The sequence below is a fragment of the Globicephala melas genome, chromosome 12 (assembly GCF_963455315.2).
Source record: "Globicephala melas chromosome 12, mGloMel1.2, whole genome shotgun sequence".
NCBI classification, from domain to species: domain Eukaryota; kingdom Metazoa; phylum Chordata; class Mammalia; order Artiodactyla; family Delphinidae; genus Globicephala; species Globicephala melas.
The window spans coordinates 69,745,170-69,772,182 of record NC_083325.1 but is presented as its reverse complement, the minus strand read 5'-3'; the positions used below and the strand labels follow the sequence as shown (position 1 = coordinate 69,772,182).

At 54.1% G+C, this 27,013-nt stretch overlaps 1 protein-coding gene across 3 annotated transcripts in view; it reads right to left on the bottom strand.

Annotated features, from left to right (window-relative positions):
• Positions 1-19,444: 19,444 nt before the first annotated feature.
• The window catches only part of CIB4 (calcium and integrin binding family member 4), a 90,294-nt gene continuing 82,725 nt past the window's right edge, over positions 19,445-27,013 (bottom strand). The window contains exon 6 of one of the 3 annotated variants that reach the window (XM_060309525.1): positions 19,445-20,480. In XM_060309525.1, the coding sequence (XP_060165508.1) occupies positions 20,440-20,480 (41 nt within the window). In that variant the 3' untranslated portion in view covers positions 19,445-20,439. Of the gene's footprint in view, positions 20,481-21,566; positions 24,211-27,013 lie in introns of those variants that run through there. The other 2 variants (XM_060309524.1, XM_060309526.1) reach the window with 2 other exon arrangements.

Sequence of the window (27,013 nt, the reverse complement as noted above, 5' to 3'; positions counted from 1 at the left end):
AGACGGTCTGAATTCATTATTCAGCAGCCGCCTGCTCCCAGATAAAGGACGGCCCAGCTTCAGGTGTCTCCTCGCAGCTCCTGGGGCAGAGCTGCCTGCCCTCCCCTCCACAGGGCCTGCCAGGCAGCTCTTCTGCCACCAGGAGTGGGAAGATGGGAGTGGGCATGAGCGCGGTGGGCCGGGTGTGGGGCGGCACCCCTCCCATGGGGGAGAAGGAACTTTACGATCTGTGTGCACAGGAAGCTGAGCTGTTGCACTGATGTTTCAGGGTGTCTCCCGCCCCCCCCAGTCAAGCTGGCCAGCAGGGCTGCTGGTGCCCACCAGGCTCAGGGGGCCTGGACGCTCTGGAAAGGTCACACTGTGCTATGAAGAAATCCCAGCCCAGGGCCCTTCAGCTGGAACATCGGCACCTACTGGATAGCATCAAGGCTGTGCCTGGTGGCCAGTCCCTCAGAAATGGGAGCCCTAAGAGGACAGGGAATGGACTTTCCCACCTGCTCTCATGGAGATTAGGACCCCAAGAGGCCGGGTCCTGACTCCCTGGGATCTGGGAGGATGGAGGTGCTGTTTGGGGGGCACTGAGGAGCCAGGCTAAGCATGGCTGGAGATGCCTGACTGCGAAGGCCTCAGAGGCTTATGTCTTACTAAGGGCAGTACTTCAGGTCCAGGGCACTAACCCAGCCCCGTCCTAGGGCCTGGGCGTGGCGAGATGTGCTGCAGGAGAACTGTCAGCTGCGAGTGGTTGGGGAAGGTATTTCTGTGGCAGAATTTCCAAGGACCAAAGGAGATCTGCCCCTCCTTTCTTCCAGCAGCACACCCCTGGAGGGGCTCAGTGGGAAGGGGACCCTGGGGGCTGGGGTCCCCGAGCCTGGAGCCTTTGCAGGGCCATCTGCACCCTTGTTCTTGCTGTTTGCTCTGCATGGAATGCCCCTACCCCATCCCTAGCCTCCCGGCTCAGCCCGACTGATGCCTATCCCCGGAAGTGCCTCTGCACCCCCACGGCACTCAGGCTGGGTCGGGTCCTTGTCTGTGCTGTCCCGTCCCCTCTCATCCACTGCTTCCTTGGGCTTCTCCACTTACCTCCCCCGACCCCCGACTGGGAGACCCTGGAGCCCTGCACCTTTGTGTCCCCAGAGCCTCGCATGGTCTCCTGTGGATAGTAGAATATCCCATGAATGTTGACAGGATAAAAGAGTGAGCGTGGTGACCTATCTGAACAGTCTAAAGGTTAAAAAAAAAAAAGAAATATTAAATTTTTACAACGTGCTGGCAAGAGGTCACTCTCCCTTTGAATTCTATAGTCCAAGCGACCTGCAGGGTACCACAAGAGCATTCTTCCTTCCTTCTGGATGTCTCCTCCTACTCTACCCTATTTTTCTTTATCTCTTTATGTTCTAATTCCTTCTCTCTTTCCTTCCTCAATTCCTTCTCCTTTCTCACATTTATCTAGCCATATTGAATTAAAGAATATTTTAGAATATTGTATTTAGGCAATAAAAGTGAAAGTCTAATTTTCTTTAAAAAAAAAACAACAGATGTTTAATGTCTCTTTTTAAAAAAACTAACTTCACTAGCGTGTTCCAACCCTAAGGCCGTCAGGTGATCTTTGTAAAGCCTGGCGGCGCTGTACAGGGAAAAAAATCCATCTCCCTAGGCTCTCTGGATGTTCCCTCGTGAAGGGGGGGAGCTTCATGAGGCCTCCTAGGGACCTGTGCATCTTTAGGAGAAAGCCCCTGAACTTGCCCTCGGTAAGGCCTGGAACTTTGCTGAACCTCAGTTTCCATATCTGTGAAATGGTAGCAATTCCATCTGGTCAGCACACAGCACCCCCTGGCTGAGCCACTGACCCTTCTGAAACCTGAGCCAGATCCCACTTTTTAATTTCCACTCTCCTGACTATCACCCATTTGGGTAACTCTTAGTACGACATTCATTCACTGAATGTGTACTGAACTCCTTCTGGTACCAGGCGCTGGGGACTCAGAGATGAACATGGTAAGTACTAGCCCTCAGGGAGAAGGGGCAAAGGAACTAGAACACAGACACACAGAACCCAGGACGAAGGGTCCATGGGTGGATCAGCTTGGAAGCCATTAAGGGGGGAGGGAGTGGGCACCGGACCTTGTCTGGGGATGGAGGTCTTTAGGACCACCTTCCTGGAGTTGTTCTAAAGAACTAAAGGTTGTTCTTTTACGACTTTTATGAATGTTGCTCTTCTCATAGCCCATGTTCTGCGTGGAGAATTTAGAAATCTATAGGAGTGGCTGCGTTTTGAAGGATGGGTGGAGGGTCTTGCATCCCATTTGCAACCATTCATTCCCTTTCAGCTCCTTCTCCTCCCCGGGCCTCAGTTTTCCTGCTCTTGCACCCCTTGGAAGCCTGTGCCCCCGCCGGTTCCATTGTCATCTGTCTGAGAGGGCCTTCTGAGGATTCTGGAAGCTGAGGTCTTCATCGGCTGCCACTGACAGGGTCAAACTGTGAAGATAACACCCCTCACCTGACAGATGAAGTGAGATTGTGACGGAGGAGGTTAAACTGCAGAGGTGCTTGCTGACACCAGGACTGCTGTAGGGGGAGCCGGGGAGCAGGTGGGGGGCGAGACACAAAGAGCCTGGTGCCTTGGAGGCTGTCTGTCATCACCCCCCGCCACCCCCGCCAATTAAAGACCTTAGGCCCCACCCTGCCCTACATGTGGCCCAGGGCTGTGTGAGGGTCACTGGAGAAATCTGGGTGTGGGCACCGACCACCTACAGGAGGGAGGCACTATGACCAAGAAACCTCACCTGGGCCGGCCGAAGCTTTGCTCTCTGGGGCAAAGGCCCAACCCTGGATTCACAGGAGGGACTGCGCTGCAGAACTGGGGCAAGTGTAAATCACACACTAGACCTTTTCACGACTGGCTTTTGCTCCTTACTTATAAACCTCTCTTGTGGAGTAGTCTGAGAGGCAAGCGGAGGTAAGAAGGAAGTTCCTAGGGAGAAAGGAGAATTAAGGAGAAAAATGTCCTTCGCTCCCGACGTCCGTGCACACACACACACACACACACACACTTAAATTACAGTGTCCTGGGCAAACACGCCAAGCGGGACACACGTCTGAAGCCCCCTCCTGGAGGCCCCGCGGAACGGGGGCCCGGTGGAAAACCTTGGGGAGCAATGGCTCTTGACGTCCCTGTGGCCACTCGGGCCCTGGGGCTGAGCCGAGCTTGGGCTGCTGCTTTGTGAACCGTTTCCACCTCCGACCCGCCTCGGAGCATCACCCATCTGGCCTGGCGGGGAAGCTGAAAGATGACAGGATGCGAAAACGGAGGCTTGGGTGGGAGCGGCGATTTGCGGGGTCACACAGGAGAGGACGTGGAGATGCGGGAACATCTCGCGGGCGCGCCCCGCCTGGCTGCTCCTAGAAGAGGACGGCGAGCGGGGTGCGGGGCCCCGGAACGCCGCGGCGGCGGCGCAGCCCCCCTGGCGTTGCCAGGCGCACGGTTGCCGGGTAACCCATGGCCAGAGCGCCAGGGCTCGCTGCGCGCTCGCCGCCCCCATCATAGCCTCCCGCGGCGCGGGCGCCCTACTGACCGAGTTCAACGCCGCCTACGTGCCCCCCGGCCTCATGCCCGGGTAAGACCGCCGCACACCAGGCCTCGCCTGAACCTGGGGCTCAGAGCCCCTGCGGGCGGTCTCTCCCCTCCTCCCTCCACAAAACCCTCCACCGGCCTCCAAACTCCGCCCTTTGGGGGCCGAAGGAACCCGGGGCGCCAAGCTTTCACCTGGCGGGGTGGCCTCCCCAGGGGTCTGCGCTCTCAGAGCAGGCAGTGGCTGGGCGCGGCGGGGGCTCTCCAGGCCCCCTTCGGTAGGAAGTCGGTACCTAGCGAGCGCGGAGCCCGCTGGGCCGGGATAACCGTGGTTGGGGTCCGGGTCAGCGGGAGGCGGGGCAGACGACGTGTGGGGTTGGTGTTCGGAGATGCCGGGCAGGAGCAAGAGGGTGAGGAGTCCCCGAGAAGGGAGCGGGTTCTTCGGCCCCCACTACATTGCGGGCACGCAGGATTCCCGCAACATGAATTACTTGTTGGTTGAAGGAGCGAAGGCGACCGGGTGGGCACCGGGGAGCGGGGCTCGAAGAATCTGACAAGGCAGGACCGACAGTAACGTTTGGTGGTGTGCGCTACCCACCGGATCGCCTCCTCGGTTCTCCCACTGACCTCACTTAATCCTCACAGAATGCTGCCTTTGAAAGCTTCCCAGCCCCCAGACCTGCCCTACCTTTAGCATTTTCGGATGCAGGGCAAAACCTACTTTTCCTTTCTCTGGATGTGTTCACACTCCAGACAGCTAAGGTGCAAGTCTGACCGCTCCCTTCCATTCTTTGGTCCTTTTTCTCAAAGTGTCTGAGATTTCCACTCCCAACCTCCTCTTCCAGGTTGTGAGACTGTCTCCTCTCTTCTACCAGTCAACACGGCCATTGAGGATGGGGGCTGGATTCTGAGAAGCCGCCTGCACAGCACCTACACATCTGTATTGAAAGAATGAATGAAATTAATGTCTTGAGAGTTTTGCAGGCAGGATCTCCACGTGGGTGGAAAAACACGTGCTCTCTTCTGCAAACTAAACAGGCTGCAAAACAAAGAAAAGGTCTCAGTGTATATTTTGTGTGACGTTTGGGTTGTCTTGAAGCAGAATAAGGCTGACATAGAGGAGCTGTGATATTAAAATAACTTCTGCACACAGAGGTAGTACAGTAAGTAGGGGCCGGTTCTGTAGCTCTAATCCAGCCCCTTGGGGGACAGGGCCTTTCCTGGGCCTTAGAGAGCTCAAAAGCTGCTTCGGTTCCCATCAGACAAAGCTGACTTACCAGGTCACAGTTGTTTGCGGAAGTCAAGCCAGGTGTGTTAGAGAAGAGGACTAAGGATTTTCCTCTTAATTCTTTCAATCGTTTAGGCGTTCCTTTGATAAAGATGTGTTGAGTGCTTGGGATGGGCCAGGTGTTGGGTTAAGACAAACAAGTGGGGGGCTGCCCTGGAGGGGTCCCCAGTCTGGTGTAAATACATAAGGTTTAGTTCAAAACCATCTCTGCAGCCTTGGATAGTGGTGTTTACACCACACTCTGGGTGTTTATCATGAAATTTGATTTCGTACATTGCTATATTTTTGTCTTAAGCCCACCACAGTCTCCAATGGAACCTAACCCTCCCCCACAGCTCCCCAACTCGGTCCCAGGTTGCGGGGCGGGAAGCTGCATGTTTCAGAAGCAATCCCAGGGTACTTCTCTATCCACGCCACTCGTCTGCAGTTCCCTTGAGTGCCCTGTCCTCCGACTGATCTAGAAATTGTGATAACAAGTGAATCATAAATAAGGTTGCAAGCGTGGATGGGCTCGTTTGAGCAGCTGAGCCTCTATGTGTTACTTTCTTGGCTGGATCTTTCTGGGAGGGAACTGCTCTCCCTAAAGATTCTCATCAACAAGGAGTGAATTGAGCTGTCTTATGTGTCTAAATGCTACCTTATTGGCAACTTTGTTAACGTAATGAAAGAATCCAAGATTCCCTGTCACACTTGGGTAATTATTATTTTGTATGTCTTTTCAAAGATGAATCACAGGATTTTAAGTGCAAGCAGTCTCTTCTGACACTCAGATCGTCCTCCTTACCAGTTTTACTCAGAGAGGCAGAAATACTTGCAGGGGTGAGGACCTCGGAAGCTAGGCAGTCCAGCCCCACCACCACCTCCCGTTCCAGACGTGGTCACCGAGGTCTGGGGGATGGGGACTTGCCTGGGCCTCAGGCTGGTGATGGAAGAGCTGGGCTGGAACCAGGTCCCTGATGCCCTGTGGTAGCACTGTGAACCCCCAGCACTGAGCTGGGCTTTTTACAAACTTAAAAAAAAAAAATCTTCACAACAACCCAGTTGTCAACCCGGATGCAAAACTGCCCGAGGTCTTTCATCAGGTTGCCCAGCCAGGTCTGTGTGACTTCAACACCCTGCTCTCCCCAACTGCTAGCAGTTATCATCAGTTAGATCTCTACAGCGTTCAAGGCCTGATTCTGGGTACTGAGGGGAACAGGATGCTGGTCCTCAGACAAGGATGCCCCACCTGCTCCCTTGCCGCTTTGGGCAGTACAGCCCTCAGACATCGTGCCACTTTCTGACCCATGTGCCCTCCCTGCAGGGAGCAGGGAGCTCTCGGGTCAGAGATCCCGGGATTGTAAGGCTTTTGGAGGGATGAGACTGGCTCAGTGAGACTCTGTGCCTCCTGCCCGCAGGTCAGATCTAGGTGGGACCCATCCCTTTGCGCTCTGCCTCCCACCACACCTCACCGGGCTCCCAGTCCGAACATTTGACCTGCCCGTGCATCCTGGGGGACAAAGCAAAGGTCGTCTGCCCAGGAGGATGTAGGAGGCCCAAGTGCCCACATAGCTACCTGATGCCACTCACACAGCCCTGAGGAACTGGGGAGCCTTCCTAAGAACAGGGGATGGGCGGCTCCGGCAACCTGGGCTTTGTAACAGGGACCCTCCTTCTCTGCAGAAGAATCATAAGCCCATAGAGATGTGCTCCCATTTGTCAGTTCAATTCAGCAAATACTTACAGAGCATCTATTGGGTGCCAGGGATGCAAGTATGAGTAGAACCCAGCCCTCTCTCCCCATGGAGTTGACAGTTCAGATAGGAAGAATATACTAGGGCCCAGGTAATTACAACACAGCAGAATGTGAATTGAGACATAAGAGAGGCACAAAGATCGAAGACAGTTCAATGGCAGGGACAGGCGTGGTCTATGGGTGGGTCGGAAGAGGCTCAATGGGAAAGGGGGTGTATGAAACGTACCTTGAAGGATGGATAAAATCACAATCTGGGGAGAGGAGGAAACATCTTCTGGACATAGGGGATGGCATGGGGAGGAGGTACCAGCAGAATATGCTTTGAAAGCAACAAATGGCCTATTTGCTTGGAGTGGCAAAGCTGGTGTTACCAAACCAAACTTGGGTCTTCTTGCCTGCACACAGTGAAACCAATCCGTTGACCTGGGTTGCTGTGAAGGAACGTGCCGCGTTTATTGCAGGGCACCAAGAAAAGAGTCCAAGTAGCTAGTGCTCAAAAGCCCCCAACTCCCCAAAGGCTTTCAGGCAAAGGCTTTTGAAGACAGGGTGAGTGAGGGGGTTTGTGGGGTGTGTGATCAGCTCGTGGACATTCTTCTGATTGGTTGGTGATGAGGTCATCAGAAGTTACTATCATCAACCTTCTGGTTCCAACCAGTCTGGGTTCTAGGTCCTTGAGGGCAGCATACAATTAACTTCTTCCACCTGGTGGGGTCAGTATCTGCAAAATGGCTCAAAGGACATGGCTCGGAATATTATCTATGGTCCTTGCGGAGGAACTAGAGGTCCTTGACTTTGTTTAATGGCTGAACTGTTATTATTTTGTCTTGCTTGACTGTTTTCCTTTCTTTCTGCATTTTCTCACGTCTCTATTAAATTGATTCTTTGGAACTCTGGGAAGGCCTAGGAGGCTGAAGTTTTGCTACAGACAAGAAGCGGTCGGAGGACATGGTTGGGGATTCTGTCCCTGGAAAGCCCCATAGGGTCCTGCTCAGTTACACTGGGACACTGAAGTGGATGATGAGACTGGAAAGACCTCTCACAGGGGCCCACGTCAAGCAGGGCCTTGAGCACCTGGCCCAGTTTGTTCTTAATTTCCCAGGTGATGGGGAGCCCTTGAAGGTTGTTGCCCAAGGGAGGGATCTGACCAGAACCGTACTCAGCAGGAAGTGTGTGGAGAAGAGGCTGCTCTTGGAATGAGAACAGGCTGAACAGTAACAAGTTAATTAGTGAATAAGCTGCTCGTGGGATCCCTGATGGCGAACGGTAATTAATTTGAATGTTAGCTGGGGGACCAAGCAGTGCTTTTAGGAGGCGGGGAGGGATGGCTCCCTGCGTGCACAGTAACCACAGGGGGCTTTGACTGTGGACCGGGCTGAGCACCTTCTCCAAGCTTGTGTGGTGCGCAGGTGGGTGAGGGGCAGGGATGGATGAAGGGGTCGAGGAGGAGGTGTGAGGGTCCGTAGGGACCATTCGATGCCCCATCGTGAAACATGCCGTCCCCCTCTGTCCTCTCCACCATGGCGTGCCACACGCCCAACAAAAACGGGGCTCTACCATGGAACCACACTGTCATGCTCACAGCTCGCAAATGCAAGTGCGTACAGGGACATAGACCTACCAGTCAAGGCGTTCCCTCCGAGGGCTAAATAAATATGACCATGTGCATGGGCACGCGCGTGCGTGCACACACACACACACACACACACACATGCGCGCGTGTGCACGGGTCCCCGCCCACAGCAAGAGGGGCTGAATGGAATCCAGAACCCACGCAGAACCTTAGGAAGATTGCGGAGGAGAGGGCTTCTCTTCTATTGGGATGCAAATATCTCGGCTTTCAGAGAAGGTGGGAAAGCAGGGAGCAGAGGAGGAGTGTGGCAGAGAGCCTGGGGGTGGCAAAGACAAGAATCACGATGACATGTCACTTTTCTATAGCTCCTTTCTTTGAGGTGCGCAGACGCCCCCGTGGGTGGGACTCTCTGGAGCCCAGCGTTCCAGGAAATGGTGCCCCCGGCTTCTGGACTTCGGCCTCCTTCAGTGAACGTTACTGAGCACTTGTCATGTGTCAGGGGCTGTGTAGGTTTTGAGGATAGAAGAGGACACTCATTAGCAGAGGAGCTGAGCTCATGCGGATCTTGGTGTCGATGAAGGATCGTAATCCTGCTGTGAGGCAGAGATGCTGGGCAGAGGGTGGGTGGCCAGGGGAGGCGACAGGGAGCCTGGCTCTGTGAGTGAGGGCGAGATGCCCCAGGAGGCAGGAGGAGATGCAGGTGGAGGAAACGTGTGTGAAGGCTTGGAGAGCACGTGGGGCCCCAGGGATGTGAGTAACACTTCCGGGGCATAGGGCGCCCGAGGGGAAGTGAAAAGAGAGGTGAGCCATGATGATCAGATGATGAAAGGTCACTCTGGCATCAGTGTGGACGACAGGCTGCAGGGGTGACACTTGGTCTAGGGGACTAGCTAGGAGATCTGAGGCTGTCCAGGTAAGCAAGAGGAGGACTGGTAGCCATGGGATGGAGGAGGGCAGTGGGAAAGTCACTAAGGAGGGAGCAAAAGCAGGACTTAGGGAGAGGCTGGATGTGACGGTTGGCAGGGTGATGCCCGGTTTCTGGTAGGTGAGGCGGTGTTAGCCAGGACGGAGACGGCCAGGAGGAGAAGCAGGCTGTCTTCAGTTGTGCTGAGTCTGGGGGCCCCGGGCAAGCGCTCGCTGGGCAGCTGGGTGTGTGGATCTGTAGCCGGGAGGAGGGTCGGAGCTGGAGACACCGATCTGGGTGTCCTCGGTGTTGGAAGTCTAACGTGGACGAGCTCTCCCAGAGGGAATGGGTCCCTGAAGAGAGAAGAGGACCCTGGGGCAACACCAGCACCTAGGAGATGAGCAGGGGAAGAGAGCCAGACTCCAGTCCGTCCTCCTCCACGCTGAGGTTATCCTCAAAGCCTCCCCCCATGGAGACCCCTTCATGGAGCTCCACCAGTACTCTCCCCACCCGACCTTCAGGGGAATGGGCCTTCCCTCCTCACGTTGAAGAGCCTTGACTGCCAGCACCATTTTTGCACACACACACCAGGACTCAATAAATACCAAATGAGGGGGAGGTGGGAGGAAGGAGGGCTGAGCGATGCAGGCTTTTGTATTCTCAACACCTAGCATCGCACCGGCACACAGTGGGTTCCCGATAAAGTAACTCTTAATGCCATCTGACTCTCTTAAAAAGTGTTACCTGTGCAGGTAAAGAAGAACGCAACAAATCACCCCAAATCCAAACACCTAGAATTAACCTAAAAATCATTTTAGCTTTCTTTTTGTGTGTCTAGTCAGATAAAAGCCTAAATGGATGGGTGGATGGGTTCATGGATAGAAAGATAAGCGAGCAATTTTATAAAAATATGATCTTACCATACTTACTATTTTAAAATGAAAAGTATGAAATTTAATGTTACTCAAACTTAACTGAAGAGAAAGATACCGAAGTAAAGTGGAAGAACAGATTTTAGATAATGCTAATTCATCATAAGAGATCTCCGTTTCTAAAAGTTCCCTCTGAGGGATAGAGAATAAGCACCGTTAAGGGGTTAGAGTAATTACATTGTGTTATTTTCACCAACGTGTTTCGATTTTAGATGCCACGGGTTGAACTATGCTTTAGAAATTCTAAGTGCACGCCCATCTCCCCTCCACCCACCCACCCCCAACTTTTGTTGCTTAAATTATTTTTTCCTTTGACAGGTTTTATAACATTTACATTCTTTTCTGCAGCCAGCCTTCACCTAGTAGCTATTCTTGGTTCTCTGCACTTAAATAGATGTGAAGTGACCACCAGTCATTCTTACAGAGGTTCTACATTCCTGAGTAGTTTTTGCTTTTGAACCGTCTCTTAGTTGGCAGGATTTCATCATTGAGCACTGCTTTCAAGAAGAGCTTTGGGTGCTTTATTTCCTGAGCTCTTTCATGCAGCTGCCTTTATACCTGGGTGACTGGCCAGTTCGATATTCTCGGGTCATGCTCTTTTCTCTGCAGAGCGCTGTAGACGGTTGTTTCTTTAGTTTTCATTCTGTTGCTTCATTTTCTCTGTGTTGGAGTTCGGCAACAGCTGGTGACCGGCACCTCTTTCATCCCCTGCGTTCTGAACCACTTGAGAAAAAAGATAAACGAGGGGAAGCTGGCGTTGGAGAGTGGGGCTGACGCTGAGCCCGGATGAGATGGCCGGGCTGGGCTGGGGCAGGCTTTCCTCCTGAAGGGCAGAGTGGGTCCCCCAAAGGGCATGGAGGAGCAGGGTGGCCTTCCTTGCTTCCAAGCAAAAGAGGGAGGAGAGTGGGCTTCACGCCCCCCCCCAGGTAGATGTTCCTCCACTTCTAATGTGGAAGAGCAAGTGGGGGCTGGAGACGGCTGGTGGACAGTTCCCTCCACACGGAGCGACTCATCGCCGGGAAGGAGGAGGCACCTCCCAACCGCTTGTCTTTGACTTCTAGACGATGGCAGTGCTCTGTTTGTGACATTTCACACACGGCACAGAGAACTTTCAGGGGCTCTGCCTCCTGATCGTAGGTGATGCTTCTTCCAAATGAGTTTCTTCACCAGTGCGAATGTTGCAGAGAGGAAGTGGGGGCCAAGGATGTTGGATGTGGTGACTGGATGATCTCACATGACCTTCATGAAAAAGCGCACATTCAAGTGACGGGTCAGGAGGAAAGCATAGGAGTAGAAGAAATGAAGGCAGAAAGTAGTAAAGAGAATTCCTTGGAGAAATTTGGAAATAAAGGAAGAGAAAGGGTTGTAGAAAGCAGCAAGGCCAAGTGTGGAATTTTGCAATCTAGGAAAAGCTTTGAATGTCTGTGGGCAGAGGAGAAGACACTAGGGGAGCAGGAGAGATCCCAGATGGCTGGGAGGGGGGACAGAGGCCGAGAGACAGGGAGGGACGGATGGGGGAGTGAGGCCTTGGTGAGGCAGGAGAGGGCGCTGCAGCCCAGGAGGGGGAAGGCCATGGCAAAGAGGAGGACTCCGTCCTGAAAGTGGCCAAGGCGACCCCACAGGCTCGCAGGCACTCACCAACCCCACCATCTTTCGAGGACAGGAGACGCGGCTGCCAGCAAGGAACTCAGGAGGGGCCAACAGGAAGGGTCACTGAGGCAGGAGGGAGAGGGTTAGGACCACCATGGTCAAGGCACCCAGGGCAGAAAGAAGGCAAGGGACAAGAGAGGTGAGGCTGGAGAAAGGCCTGAGTCCAGTGGAGGGTCTCTCCCCTCTGCTGCCCACTCTGCAGCCCCGTCGCTCACTGCTCTGGCCCCGGGCTAGCCTCGAATGCTGCAGGATCGCAGGGAGGTAGAGCTGCGGAGGGAGGGTAGGACCAGGAGCGGGGGCGGGACTCCTGTTCTGCCTACAGTGCAAAGCCATTGGAAGGTGCATCAGTAACCACGGTGCTTAACTTTCCTGCCTTTCATCTGAAGATGAAATCATGCGTTTCTTTCTAACTCTAGGCCAACACCCGTTCTACCTGTGAGGAGCCTGAGGCCCAGGGCAGCCCTCAGAGGTAATACTGAAGCACGTCTTCAAAGGCCTCGCTGTGCTTTGGCCTCTGGTGCAGGACGAGTTCCTGAAATGGAGAAACCCTCGACTGGCAGTGGCCTGGCCGGCTCCCTGCACTTTCCGGGGCTTCCCTGGGAATGTTTTCACGTCGGGGAGGGAGCTCAACCAAGAGGAAGTAAGACGTCAAGCATTGCAGTAGGGTGGTCTCAGGAGATGCACTGGAGGGCCCTGGAGCATGGCCACTGGCTTTCAGTGTCTGTGTCTGTAGGTCCCACCGTAACATCACTGGTACTGTTGGAACGTCAGCTACTCACCTTGTCATTTGTTTAATAGACATTTCCTGCCCACAGACCATGTGCCTGACACGGTTCGGAGAACTGGGGATCAAACGTAAGATGTGATCCAACTCTGCCCTTGAGAAGCTCCCCGTCTAGCAGGGAGACAAGATGTAAGCGGACAGTAGCAGGACAGGGTGAGATTGGTGGAAGGGGTTTAGGGCACAGAGAGAACAGAGAGTGGGACCCACCTTGACTTAGAAGAGGCGGCAGGGAAAGGCTTCTTCAAAGAAGTGACATGTAGGCAAGTCTTAAAGGGCCTTTTAGTACCGGGAGGCTCGGAGCAGGGGACGGGGTGGTGGTGGACAGGTTTGTCATTCCTGATGGCAGAAGGCACAGGGCAAGACGCCAGTGGGGAGAGTGAGGGGAAAGGCGGGGTGGAAGGCAGGAAGAGCAATTACACACAGGAACCGCAACGGCTGTTCACAACCGGGCTGCAGGGTAACTGATGAGGCAGAGACAGAGGCAAGGGTCAGGTCACTGACAGCCTTGCCTGCCACGCTAAGGAGCTGACTTCAGAAAGTTCAGTCTGGCTATAAGTGTGGAAAATGGGCTGGAGGTACGAGTGCAGGTAGGAGAGCAGGGAGGAGGCTGCTGCCGCGGTCCAGGCGATAGGCGATGCAGCTTGAGCTCAGGTGGCGGGGACGCAGCTGCAGGGCTTGCTGGCTGACCGGATGTGAGCGATGAAGCTGGGGGAGAGGGATGCCCGTTCTGTCTTGGACGTCGCGGAGTGCTCTTCACGGAGGTGGGACTAGACTGTTGGGGAAGGTGGAGGTGGGAGGTGAGGCCTGGGGGACATCCCAGGGAGATGCGTAGTGTGCAACCGTACACAGGAGTCTGAAACTTGCAGGGAACTTCTGAGCTGGAGCTGGAGACCAGGGGTCCTGCACACACAGGTGAAGGTTAAGCCACGGCATGGAGGCCATCACCAGGAAGACTGGGTGGGCCCTGGACAGACCCCAGAGGAAGTGGGCAGAGAGGGAACATGATGAGAAAGAGACTGAGAAGGAAAGGACAGAGGTGTTGGTGAAAACCAACAGTGAACGAGAGAGCAGAGTAATAGAAACCACGAGTGATATTTCAAGAAGAGAGCGGTCCACAGTGTCCAGCATTGCAGGAGGGCCACTGGTGACCTCGGCAAGAGTGACCTCAGTGGCGACATGGGGGCAGGGCCAGGTTTCAGAGGGCGGGGAGCCCAGCGGAGGCTGTGCTGACTGGGGAGCTTTGATCTCTTATTTGCCCGAAGTCTGATTCCCATGCTATCTGATGTCACCAACTCGCCCCTCCTCTCCCCTCCCTTTCCCCAAACAAGTCTTGGTTCTCTCTGTGTGAGTCTCAGTTAACCAGGGGTCGTGAGCCGTGTCTGCTGTGCTCTCTGTGTCCCCAAGCGTCTCTGCTCGCCCTGCTCTTGTCCCTCCCACTAGGCCCCTTGGTCGCAGGGGGTGATGAGTTAAGACTTTACCCCACAATACACAGGGTGACAGTTACAGAGCGAGGGGGTCAAGATTTCAGCAGCCTCAGGAGGGATGCCAGGAACCTGAATGGGCGGAATCAGGAAGAGCATTTTCAGTTGCCCTGGGAGTTTGGGAGCAAACCCCATAATCCTTGCTGAGTCTGCAGGCTTCTCCCCCTGCAATGGCAGCCTTGCAGCTACACTCGTCCAAACGCCAGCACAGCCCCTCGGTGCAGCAAGGAGCGTCTGCCCTCTGGTGGACCCAGAGGGTACTACACAAAGCAGGGCTGTCTCCCCAGCCCCAGCCCAGACTCGGAAAATGTTCTTTTAGGGACGTGAACATATTTTTCAAAGTCCAACCGTCCCTCTAACAAATGTGAAAGTTCCTTCCTGTCCACCCTTTGCTGCTTTTATCTGGCAGAGCTTCTTCTCCCGGGGAAGGCCAGCTCTGCCCTGTGAGATAATCGGGCATGTGGTTTCCTCACTCTCCCTCCTGCCACCCAGGCAGGGAGATCAGAAGTCTATGCTGTGAGGTGTCCTGTGGAGTAGGGGGCATCGGGAGGTCAGTGGGCAGATCTTGGGTTTCCAACTCCATGCTGACCCATCGCTCGCCTCAAGAGCCCCGAGCCTTGCCGTTGTTGTTATGGATAAGGCAGCGACCCTTTCCATGGAGTTTAATGGTTTTTAAAGCTACAACTTAACATCCTCTATAGGTTCTTCTGTGCAGGACAGATGGACGCATTTTCTAAATATGGAAACTGAGACTCCACAATGGCCTCGGGAACTTGTGCCACGGCAAGTCTGGTTGAAGGCAGAACTGGAGGGAACCCGGATCTCCCAACGCCAACTCTAGGATTCTAGGTTGGCCATCTCCACCCTTGGGGTGGCTCTGAGTCAGTCCATCCCTGGAGACAGTGCAGGGCCTTGTCTGGGGACAAGTCTCCCTTGAGACCTCTCTGGGCAGGATCTGCTTCTCCTGCAGCTGTGGGACCCCAGGACGCCCAGCTCTGTTCCTTCTCCAAACTGCCTGGCAGCTTCACATCTAACACAGGGGACCAGCTAGGTGGTTGGGAGTAAGAGGGTTGTGTCTGCACTCAGGCTTTACCCCGATCATCTCTGTGGCCTGGGGAAAGTCCCTGTCCTTCCCTGAGGTCCACTGCCGTCACTGTCACCACCGCCATCACTGTCACCGCCACCATCACCATCATCATCAGTAGCAGCAGCACGTTTCTTATAACACTTGCTGAGTGTTTGCTCCTTGCTCAGCATCATCTTAAGTGCTTTGTACACATTACTTCATCTACTCCTCAAAACAGAGCTAGGAGGGAGGCACCGACATTAGTGCATTATTACATGTGTGCACTTCTAGCAGGAATTGGGCCAGAGTCCATCCCAGCTTCTTGACACCTATGTCTTTGCTCTTAATCACTGTACGCTGTGCAAACACAAGTCATTCTGACCTCGAGTGTCAAGCGGATGGGCAGCCGGCAGGGTCATCGGCAGCACGGCTGGGAAATGGGCCTTTTTCACCCTCCCTACCTGGTTCACTGCATAACACTAGCTCCATCCTCACTCCCAGGCCTCCTCTGGGGCTGAAGAAGAAGTGGCACATTTTAAGAGTATTCCCTGGGCTTCGCTCGTGGCGCAGTGGTTGAGAGTCCGCCTGCCAATGCAGGGGACTCGGGTTCGTGCCCCGGTCCAGGAGGATCCCACATGCCGCGGAGCGGCTGGGCCCATGAGCCATGGCCGCTGAGCCTGCGCGTCCAGAGCCTGTGCTCCGCAACGGGAGAGGCCACAGCAGTGAGAGGCCTGCGTACCGCAAAAAAAAAAAAAAAAAGAGTATCCCCTGAGAACCTGAGGACCTACCAGACATTCCCGTCAGGGAAGAGGGTCTCCCCACAGGAGCGGCAGATGCGGGACGGCTACTTCGAGTTCAGAGCCTGATGCCTGAGAGCCACGGCATCACCAGGTTGGATTTTTGGAATAAAATCTTTATCCGTGACCATCCCACATTCCTCTCCTCTGAGCCCCAGGACCACTTGGCCACAGCAGGACAGCACTGAGGGTCACACAGCACGGTGTCTGAGGGGCCTGTGCAATGCTCACCCCAGGTGTTAGAGCCAAGAAAAGGCGGTGTCAGCGCCCTGCTGGACCCACACACCTCTCCCCTGAGGGCTGTGTCAGCACGCGGCTGGACCCACACACCTCTCCCCTGAGGGCTGTGTCAGCACGCGGCTGGACCCACACACCTCTCCCCTGAGGGCTGTGTCAGCACGCGGCTGGACCCACACACCTCTCCCCTGAGGGCTGTGTCAGCACGCGGCTGGACCCACACACCTCTCCCCTGAGGGCTGTGTCAGCACGCGGCTGGACCCACACACCTCTCCCCTGAGGGCGGCGTCAGCACGCTGCTGGACCCACACACCTCTCCCCTGAGGGCTGTGTCAGCACGCTGCTGGACCCACACACCTCTCCCCTGAGGCCTGTAGGGCTCCTGAGTCTCGGTGGCAGGTCACTCAGGCAAGAGATACGTCCCATCTGCTTGCAATGGGATAATCAAGGAAGTTCCGTTATGCCATGTCTGAGAAGGAGGGTGCAGTGGCCCTGGAACGCTTGCGCCGGTGTCAGATGCAAAGGAATTCCCACCTGAGCCTCGGTTCAGCCGCATTTCATTCACACAATAGCCTGTGAGAGAGGGGGTGTTGACCCCACTTTACTGATAAAGACACCAAGGCTCAGAGCTGGAAAGAATTGTCCAAACTCATGCAGCTGAGAAGTGGCACAGACAGGATTCGAACCTAGGCCTGTCTGACTCCCAGGCTCTGCTATTTCCACTACACACTCTGCTTGTGGTCCCTGTGGGGTGGGGATGACGCAGATCCCGGAGGGCCCTGTGGTGCCTGAGAGAAGAAACCACTTTCTGCATTCTTCCCAGACTGGCAGGGACAGTCTGATTTGGGACCTACCCCTGGGACTGTTTCTAGAAGGGGACAGGAGGTAAGGGACCTGAGACTAAGACACTCTTCAAGGCATCTCTGAGCATCAGGGATCTTTGCGCCAGAGTGGACACTGGGTTCCTAGGTCACATCTGGACGTGGCCTGGGAGGTTCGGGGTCTGGAGGCTGCTGCCTACTACCTCCTGGGAGGCCTCCTGTCTGCGGGACAGGGCACAGGATGCAGGGGACAGCCCCTCTGGAGACAGGATCTAGAATGGGAACCTTGGGTCAGGTGTGTACCCACACCATAGGAATTCTCCAACATTCCAGCACCTCCTGGATTTGATCAAGGGACTCCATAGGGCTCTTATTTCCCCTAAAGGCAAGGCAACCACAGCAGGTTCAAGTACACGGAGGGTGAAACAGACCTTCCCCTGTGAGCCAGCATTTAGACACCTCCTCCTCTGAGGGCATCAGGTAGGCATCTGACAGCTTTCAGAGAACCCCTAAGGGGCCTCTCCTGAGCGCCAGAGCAGCTGGGCCCCAAAGAGCCCCTGTGGTGACCAAATTCATTCCAGGGTTTGGCTGAAGGGCAAAGCAAATAAACCCTGATCGCTGGTCACACACTGTCGCGTCCCGAGAGTGCAGGGGTGCCAAGGGGGGCCAAGATATCTTGGGAAGCCAGGCGCCAATTGGAAAGACTGCTCAGCGCGTAGCTCTGTACAGCCTGCACCCGAGAGTCGAGAAGAGAGGCTGGGCGGAGGCTCCAGGGAAGGGAGGGCAGGACGTGTATTTTCCTAGTGAATTTCATCCCATTTGGCCTGGTCCCTGCTGTGACATGTATTGACCTCAAAAGGACTGGCCATCCCAGTCTTGGCATCACTGGAGAACTTAAGCCCTGGAATGAGCAGTTCTTAATAAAAAGTCCTTCTATATGACCCTGCACTCAAAAAAGGATGAACTGATGGAAAAAGGGAAAGGCTTTTCTTCTGCTTTATTGAATAAACAATATTCTAGAAGGGAGGGAGGGATGGGGACAAAGTCATTCTTCTAGTCAGATTTCCCCCAGCGCCCCGCCCGCAGGGGGTTGAATTCCTAGTTCCAGGGGTCCCCCTCAAGGCCGCCAGAGCAGGTATTTGGGGCCACATCAGCACCCCCAGAAGTGAATCCGAAAGGAGCGGAAAGAAAGAATTCCATTAGCCACCTCGAGCCTGCAGCTGTAAAGCCCCCTCTGATTTCTGGGTTCATACCTCTTGTGTCCCTTTCTCTGAGTGATGGCCAGTTTGCAGCTCTCCCAAGCCAACTCAAAGCCTCCTTTGAGCAGCTCTAGAATGCAAAGGCTGTCCGAACCTTGTGGTGCTGGAACCAGTGGGAAGAAACGGGAGAGATTCAAAGAAAAAACTCAAGGCAGACAGGATTCCAGCTCCAGTCATGTGCTGGGCTGTTATGGAGGAAGAGGAATTACCTCGGTTGTGTCTGTGCGGCGGGGGTGGTCCAAGTGTGGATCCTCTTTTAGAGAGTCTGCCCAGGCTAAGCCCTCTGGCAGCCATGTTGGGATGGAGGGCCCTCTGCTCCGGCCAGGCAGTTGGAAGAGGGCTGGACACCTGCCTGGAGTTGGCCAATCAGATTCTCTGAGAATTTGGAGCCAGAGCTGAGGGACATTCACTGAGCCAAATAGACATAAACTTGGCCGCTGTGGAGGCCACATTTGGCCTCACGTCTGACAAAGCAGAGATGGCTGGTTGCACGTAAAGCAAAGTGCAGAGTTGCTGAGGACAGAGGCAGAGACTCTGGGCCCCCGACCAGGTGCTCTCTGAGGTCTAACTGTCTTTGTTCTTTTTTGAGTGGTTTGTTAAACCATTTTGAGTGGGCACTCTTCCTTGCTACCAAAATCACCTAGACTGAAGACCAAGGGCAGAAAGGGCCCAGGAGTAGCAGACACAGGCAAACAGATGCAGCTCAGTGCGAGAAGATTGCCCTAAAAGGGCTGTTCCTCATGAAACGGGCTGCCTTCAGCGGTGGTATGTTTCCCACAACTGGAAGGACCCAAATAAGACTGTTAAATACAGCCAGTATGGAGATGGCCGATTGTCTCAAAGGAGTTTGGACAGCTAACGACCATTAAGGCCCCCTTCCGCCTGATGGAAGGTTTGGAAATGCTTGAGCTCTTCTCTGAGCTCTATCACCAGCTTCGTCATCCCTGCTGCCCCCCCCCCACATTTCCATGCCAATCACCAGCTCCCAGTGACCACTGGAGGTTGTGGTGGCATGGCAGCAGGACCAACAGGGGCAAGGGCAACTCCCCAGGTCAGTCCTGGAGCCCAGCGGGCTTTGCGTTGGCTGCAGAGGGACCGCGCCTGAAGTCTGGACCACCCACGTCGTTTGCAAAGCCTGGAATGCAATCTCCCCTTTGCCTTTTGAAACCCCACTCCCTGTCTCTTTCCAGGTTACCTCATTTCTCAGAAGCTCCAGTTTTGCTGATTCTGAAAGAATCTGCGAATTGCCCTGGAAACTCATGACCTCACTGGGAAGACCAAGGTGTCCCATTGGCTGAGGGAGACTGTGGGGGGGGGCTTCTTGTCCCCCACTATGCTGGGCATCTCCCCCTCACTCCAGAACACCTTACTTCATGAAGTCCGGAGATCTGGCCATCGCGTGTTCAGACTCTGAGAAAGACAGCATGTTGTCATTGTCCAGATCTGACTCATTCAGGACCTGGACAGGGTTGCAGAAGCAGCGAGAGAATCAGAAAGGGAGATGGGGGTGCAGGCATGGGGGGCAATCAGCACATGCTGAGAGCTACCATAAGCCAAGCTCTCGCTGGGTGCTCAGCGTCCCTGGAGTCCCCTGGGAGGCAGGTGCTCTACCCCTGCCCCAGACAAGGACACGGAGGTGCAGAGAGATGAGGTCATGTGCGTGGCTGTCTGGGACCTTGTGGGCTGGTCTCATCATGGGAAGAGTCCTCTTGGTGCCTCCAGGACAAACTTGGCAGTGAGAACGGGTGTGGGGTGATGGACAGGGTGACATCCCCACCTGCTGCTGTCACCCAGTCACAGGCAGGGGCTCTGCACGGCAAGGGGCTCAGTCAGGGTGGGGAGGCAGCGATGAGCCCTCATGGTTTTATCTGCTCCTACTTCCCATCCAGACCAAAATGTTCTCATGGTCTTAGGACAAATGGGTCCATGGTTGTCTTCATGTCCTGCCGTACTTTGGACTGTCACTCTAGGACACCTGGGCGTTGTGCTGGAATAATGTAGGAGAGGGGATGTTGTGAAGTGTGCACCTGAGGCTGACCTGCTGTTGGCCCACCTGCCTGCAGTGGCTGCAGTGTTGCTGGGAGGGCCCCTTGGGGTGGGCTACTGATCTGGAGACCCAGGAAGGGAGTCATGATCCTGGAGGAAGGACAGAAAATTGGGAGTAGTTGCTTCCAGTGAGCACCCATCCCTCAGTGCCCCTCACCCTGCCTGCCATCAAGAGGCTTCAGGTGATAGTGGGGCCCACGCCAGCCACCGTCCCGCGGCCCAGGGCACACACGTGGCTGCTGAGGTCGGTCAGCAGGTCCTCTGACGCGTCATCTCTGTCGAGCAGTTGAAGGATGATCCTCTACAGGTCCTCCTCATCGATGAAGCCATTCTCATTAAAATCTGCAAAGAGGAGGCGGGGCCTGAGAGGAAGGGTGAGAGGAAACGGGCTTCCTCGGCCTCCAAGAGTCCTGGGGCCACGGCACCAGCCAGGACCTACAGACTCCCACCAGCCCCTGGGAGGCCCCGCAGAGCCCAACTATACCAGGTGGGCCTAGAACCTGGGACTCAGGGAGACCTGGGCAGGCCTAAGGGGTGGGGCTCAGCAACGGCAGGGCAGGCTGCAGGCAAAGGTGGTGCTTAATAATAATAATAATAATAATAATAGGCATTGGTTGGGTCTGTACTACCTGCTCAGACTTTTCCTGAGATCTTCACCTGTTTTAACTCACTGAATCTTCACAATTAACTTTTTATGAGTCTCACTTTACCAAAGGGAAACTGAGGCACAGAGGGTTTTCTGGTTTGTCCACACAGCCAGGAAGTGAAAGGGCTGGCATTCAGACCTGGCTAGGCTGGTCCCCGGGTCCCACATCTACCATCATGCTGTGGAAATTCCAACCCTGGAACTTACAGGTCAGTATATCTTTTGGTGGCTAGGAGCTGGGCAGCAAGGAGGAGTAGGAAGCAGCCTGGCTTTGGAGCCAGAGGACCTGGGCACAAGTCCCTGCTCCTGTCACCCTGCATCAGGCACAGAGATGCACCAGGCTGGGTCCTGCCGACAGGGAGCTCCCAGGCTGGGTTGGGGTGCAGGGAAGACCGTCAGGTGCCCAAGTGGCTTGGCTCCAGGAAGAGAGGAACAGGCATCCCAAGGACCCCAAGCGTTTCCAGATGGGCGTGTTCTTGTCTGGTTGGGGTTGGGGGTGTGAATGAGGAAGACTTCTTGGAAGAAGAGGCATCAGAGCAGCACTAAATGGGACTGCAGAGATGGCAATTGGAGGAGGTGCCAGGGTCAGGGTCACTGGGGACAGTGGCAGAGAAGGAACAACGCCAGGTGATCAGTTAGTTTTGAGGGGGGTGGAGGCTTGGGAGAAGGTCAGAGGTTGTCTGGAAGGTGAGCCAAACTGCAAAGGGCCTTGAATGCCAGGATGAGACAATGGTACTGACATTCTTGACAGCCCTCCCCTGGGACACCCAACACAGTCCCTGAACCGCTCATCAGCCATGTAGTAAATGCAGTCAACTTAGGCAGGTACAATAATTACCAGCATGACAGACAGAGGGGCCAGGCTATGGTCTAAGTGCTTTGTATTTCACTGCATTTAATTCTCATAACACAGATGCAGAATCTGAGACACACAGAGATTAAATAACCATGTTTACTTCCTTAATCTCATTTCAGCCTATTACCTCATCAATACACTGATGAATCCCAAATTTGTGTCTCCAGCCTGGGCTTCTCCCTGAACTCCAGGCTCATATATCCACCTGCGTTCCTGCCCTCTCTACCTGGAGGACTAACAGTTCTCTTAAACTCAACCTGTCCAAACCCAACTCCTGATACGCCCCCCTCCACCCTGGCCCCTAACCTGCAGCACTCAGAGCTGCCCCTTGGCGAATGGGTAACTCTACCCTTCCAGTCTCTTGGCCAGTTAGGTTGGAGTCATCCTTGACTGTCTTCTCCCTCCCAGGTCTAGCTCCAGAGGCAGTAAACACAGCCTGAGGTCTCCTCCTCACTGCACTGCCTCCACCCTGGTCCAGCCACCATCACAGCTCTCTAAGACCCCGCAGCAGCCTCCTAACCAGTTTCCCTGTTCTCAGTCTGCCCCCTTCAGTCTCTTCTCCACTCAGCAGCCAGAGTGGTCCTGTTCATCCTTCACAGCCTCCCATCTTAGCCAGAGGACAGCCCGGTCCCAACAGTGATCCCCGAGGTCCACCCTGCCCTCACTCTGCCTCTTTGCCATTCCTCCATAGGGCCAGGCACGCTCCTGCCTCAGGACCTTTGCACTGTGGTTCCCCCTTCCTGGAACACACTCACCCCAGAGTTCCTTTGGGTCTTTATTCAAATGCCAGATTCCCCCAGGGCACTGCTCAGAACCTGTCTAAAATTACACTTCCTGTCCCTTTCTCCGCTTTGTTTTCTCCCAACACCTAAGACTACCTAACACACTATATGTTTCACTTGTCAGCTTGTTTATTTCCCTTCACCAGAACATAAATTCCACGAGGGCAGAAGGTTTTATCTTTTGGTCACTACTGTATTCCTGACTCCTAGAATAGTGCCTGGAACAGAGCAGGTGCTCAATGAATATTTGTTGAGTGAGTGAATGAATGAACCACCCAAGGTCACACATTGGTAAGCGATGGAAACAAGAGGAAACCCAGGAAGTCTGACTCTATGGTCAGTCTATGCTCTCAATCACTCGTAACTCTAAAACGTCCCATTTTAGCTGGGCCCAGAGTGGAGGAGTGCATTTGCTGATGTCATAGGATCCTTCCGTGGTAGAGCCTAGACTTTTGTCTCTGTTTCCCCAGGAAGGGTATGGATGTGGAAGGTACAACTAAGCACTAACCCCTTAAGCAGGGGGCTCTCCCCTGGCTGAATGTTTATCAGCCACAGGGGCTGGAGGCTAAGGCCCAAGATGTCCATCTGAGCTCTCCCTGCACAACTCTGCTATGACACGCCATGGCTAATGGATCAGATCTGGTGGGGGAGGTGCAGAGGGGCCAGCACTGGACTGGAGGGACTGGAGACTGGGTCCCCGCAGTGACATTGCACTGCTGATGAGAAGCCCTGCAGCCTCTCCCTGAGGCCCCGCATTGTCCCCAGGAGTCCTGCTGGCCCAGCTCCCATATGCAGAGACTGCAGCAAAGCGACATGGCTTTGGTCCCAAGCCACCTGAAAACAGAATAATTTGCTGGAGTAAAATGTAGTCCTGGACAGTTCTCCTTCTTTGGTGGTGCAAGGGCAGAACAGCCTGGGAAAGGGCTGGGGGCAGGGAGCTCTAGGCGACTGGCCAGCCCGTGTGGCCTCAGCAGCCTCATGACCTGCGTCCGGCCACTCTGGGGAGAGGAGGGTCTTCTTCTTGCTGTTTCCCAGCAACGAGGGAGATTAGAGAGCTGGTGGGCTCAGCCTTCATGTCCCCCCAAAAGCCTCTGACCATCATCATCCCAGTCTCTCTGTCATGTTATTCTTTGCAATTTACAAAGTACTTTCACAAAAATTAGCTCATTGGATGGAGCGAGGCAAGGCAGGCTTTCGCCACTATTCCCACGGAAATGAGTTGCCTCTTCGCCTCTCCCCGCCACTAGCATCCCTGTGTCAGATCCTGGGAAGGTTTGGGAGGATCCGCTGCAGGTGCTCTGGCTGAGGGTAATTCACACCTGGTGGAAGCCGTGCCGACTGGAGCCGGGAAGTAGTGCTGGGATGCTGGTCTCTGACAGGTAGGAAGTCTCCCCAGAGGTGCTGAGAGAGGGGGATCGATCCGTTGGAGGCCAGGAGGGTCCCTCAAAGCAGAAACTGGAGCCCAGTGGGTATGTCCTGGTAGGCGTGGCTGGCCTGCTGGACTTGACCGAGAGCCATTCACCCCTTCCTTCCTCCTAACAGAATTGCAATTCTTGTTCACGATGACGCCATGTCCAGCTTAAAATACTCAACCTTCCAGTCTCCTTTGTGGCTATACGTGACCATGTAACACAGTTCCAGCCAATGAAGTTATAGCCAAAGTTGCTGGGTGGAGATTCCAAGAAAGTCTGTAAAAGAAGAGTAGACTTCGTCTGTGACTTTGAACGTCCATTTTGTCCTTATCCCCTCTCACGTCCCTTTTTCTTCCTGCCTGGAATGACGAGATGCCTGTAGGCACAGAAAATATCTGGTGACTCTGAGGACAACAGTCCCATTAAAGACGGGAGATTAGGAGGCTTGAAGGAGCCAGGCCCTTGGTTGCTTCCGGGAGCCATTACCTCAGCTCTGGACTGCCTGAGTCCAGGATTTTTTTTTTTTAAACAGGGATGTTCTTACACATAACTAAGTGCAATCCTAACTGATACAGTAGGTCAGAGCAGTAGTTCTCAAACTCTGCTGCACCTTACAATCACCCAGGGAGGACTTCCCTGGTGGGGCAGTGGTTAAGAATCCGCCTGCCAATGCAGGGGATACGGGTTCAAGCCCTTGTCCGGGAAGATCCCACATGCCGTGGAGCAACGAAGCCTGTGTGCCACAACTACTGAGCCTGCGCTCTAGAGCCCGCAAGCCACAATTACTGAGCCCATGTGCCGCAACTACTGAAGCCTGTGTGCCTAGAGCCCGTGCTCTGCAACAAGAGAAGCCACCGCGATGAGAAGCCCGCGCACCGCAACGAAGAGTAGCCCCCGCTCGCCGCAACTAGAGAAAGCCTGCATGCAGCAACAAAGACCCAACACAGCCAGAAGTAAATAAATAAAATAAATAAATTTATATATATATATAAAAGAATCACCCAGAGAGTTTTAGAAAAGCCCACCAACCAGGGCATACCCAACACCATTATATCAAATCTCTGCAGCTGGGGCCCAAGCGACCATAGGCCTTAAAAACTCCGGGGGTAATCCCAGTGAACAGCCATGTGGGAGAACCAGTGGGTTAGAGCCATGCTTCTGAAACTTTAAGGTGCAGAGAAACCACCTGGGGGTCTTGTTAAAAGGCAGATTCTGATTCAGTAAGTGGAAGGTGAGACCTGAAATTCTGCATTTCTAGCAAGCTCTCTGGCAACGTTGATGCTGCTGGTACCTAGGCCACACTTGCTGTAATGAGGGGTTAGAACACTGAGTTAGGTCTTCAGACTTTGGCTAAGAACGATCATCAAGACCATCACCAACACCATCCTCTCCTTTCTTCCTCCTTCTCCTGACCCTTCTTTTTATTCCTCCTCTTCTTCCTTCACTGCTACCACGACCGCCTCAATGTATAGTGCAGCCGTCACAGGCCAGGCACCAGGCCCATCTTTAATCTCGCTGACAGCTCTGTGAGGTAACAAATCCTCTGAGCCCGAAGAGAATTCAGATTTGCCCGAGTCTCGCTGATGAAGCCTTGGAGTTTATGAGTCCCCGGGCATCTATTCGCACTGCTGATTTGCATGAAGGCTCTGTGCTTTTTGTTTTTGTACTTGAGCTCAAGGAGGAAGGAAACTGCCCGAGGGGGCGTTGGAGAGAGGGTCGGGGGGAAGATACAGGGACAGTGTGGGGGACAGGGAGTGTCTGCTCCTCGATGTGACCCTGTCTGACTTTTCAGGAGGAAGGGCATTCTCCCCATTCCTGAGCTGAACACAATTGAGCTCCTGAGGCTTGAACAGCAAGAGAACCTGCTACTCTTCTAAGTTCCCTGAAGGTTTGGGTGTTTTTGTTTGTTTAGCTCTAGAAACCACGGAAAGACAGCTGAGGCAGACATCTTTTGGAACGTCTGCCCAGCCTACTCTTTACCGTTTCTGAGCAGCATCTCCACCCCCAGTGGTTGGTCTCTGGAGCCATGTTTATTTCTGGGACTCTGCTTCTTCTTGGTTGTGGTTTATTGGACAAGGTTGGTCCCCTAACCTAGGGGCAGCTGGATCCCTGGTTTGGCTGAGCCAATCAGCATCTCTTGAGAAAACAGAAGTGAGAAACAGAGATGCTTGTGGCTGGTCCGTCATAGTGAAGCCCAAAGGCCATGTGGAGGCCAGGGTGGTCATCTCTGGCCATAGGTACAGAGGCTTAATCAGATCAGCAGAAAGAGGAGGCACACGGAGAGAAGCAGAGATGAGAGACCAGCAGCAATAGAGAGAAAAGGAGAAAGCAGCTACCTCGCTTCCTGGCCACCCTCCAGCTGCAGCCTAGGCTCTCGGGAGGCCTGCTTCACTTCTCCCATGTGTTCCACGCTGCTTATAGTGAGCAAGCTCCAATGCCCTCCTCCCCCCATGATCTGCACCTCTTGGCGTTCACTCTTTTGTATAATCCACATACCCCTCTTGTGTGGGTGGGCACTTAATTCTAAGCAGTGGAATTTGGCAACAGAGATGTCATTTCCTGATTATAATATGTTATATTGCCAGCAGACTGGCTCCAGAGACTCCCTAGCTGTCTTTCAAGAAGCAAGTGGCCATGTTGGAAGGCCCATGTGACAAGAAGCACAGGTCACCCTGTGGAAACTGAGGGCAGCCTCCAGTCAATAGCCAGAGAGAAGCCCGGGCTCTAAGCTCTGTAGACACAAGGAGATGAATTCTGCCAACAACTGGAGTGAGCTTGTAAGTAGATCATCCCCCGTCAAGCATTCTCTAGGCGAGCACGCAGGCCAGCCAAAGCCTTGACTGCAGGCTTGTGAAACGCTAAGACGAGGAACCGACTAAGTTGTGTCCAGACTCTTAACCCACAGAAACTGTGAGATTATAAATATGTGTCATCTGAAGCCACTAAGTCTGTGGTGACTTATTACACAGCGATGGAAAACGAATGTACTGCTGCTCTTCATCTGTTGTCTTTAAAAAAATTTATTTTATTTTATTTATTGATTTTTGGTCGTGTTGGGTCTTCGTTGCTGCACGTGGGCTTTCTCCAGTTGCGGCGAGCAGGGGCTACTCTTCATTGCGGTGCACGGGCTTCTCACTGCGGTGGCTTCTCTTGTTGCAGAGCACGGGCTCTAGGCACAC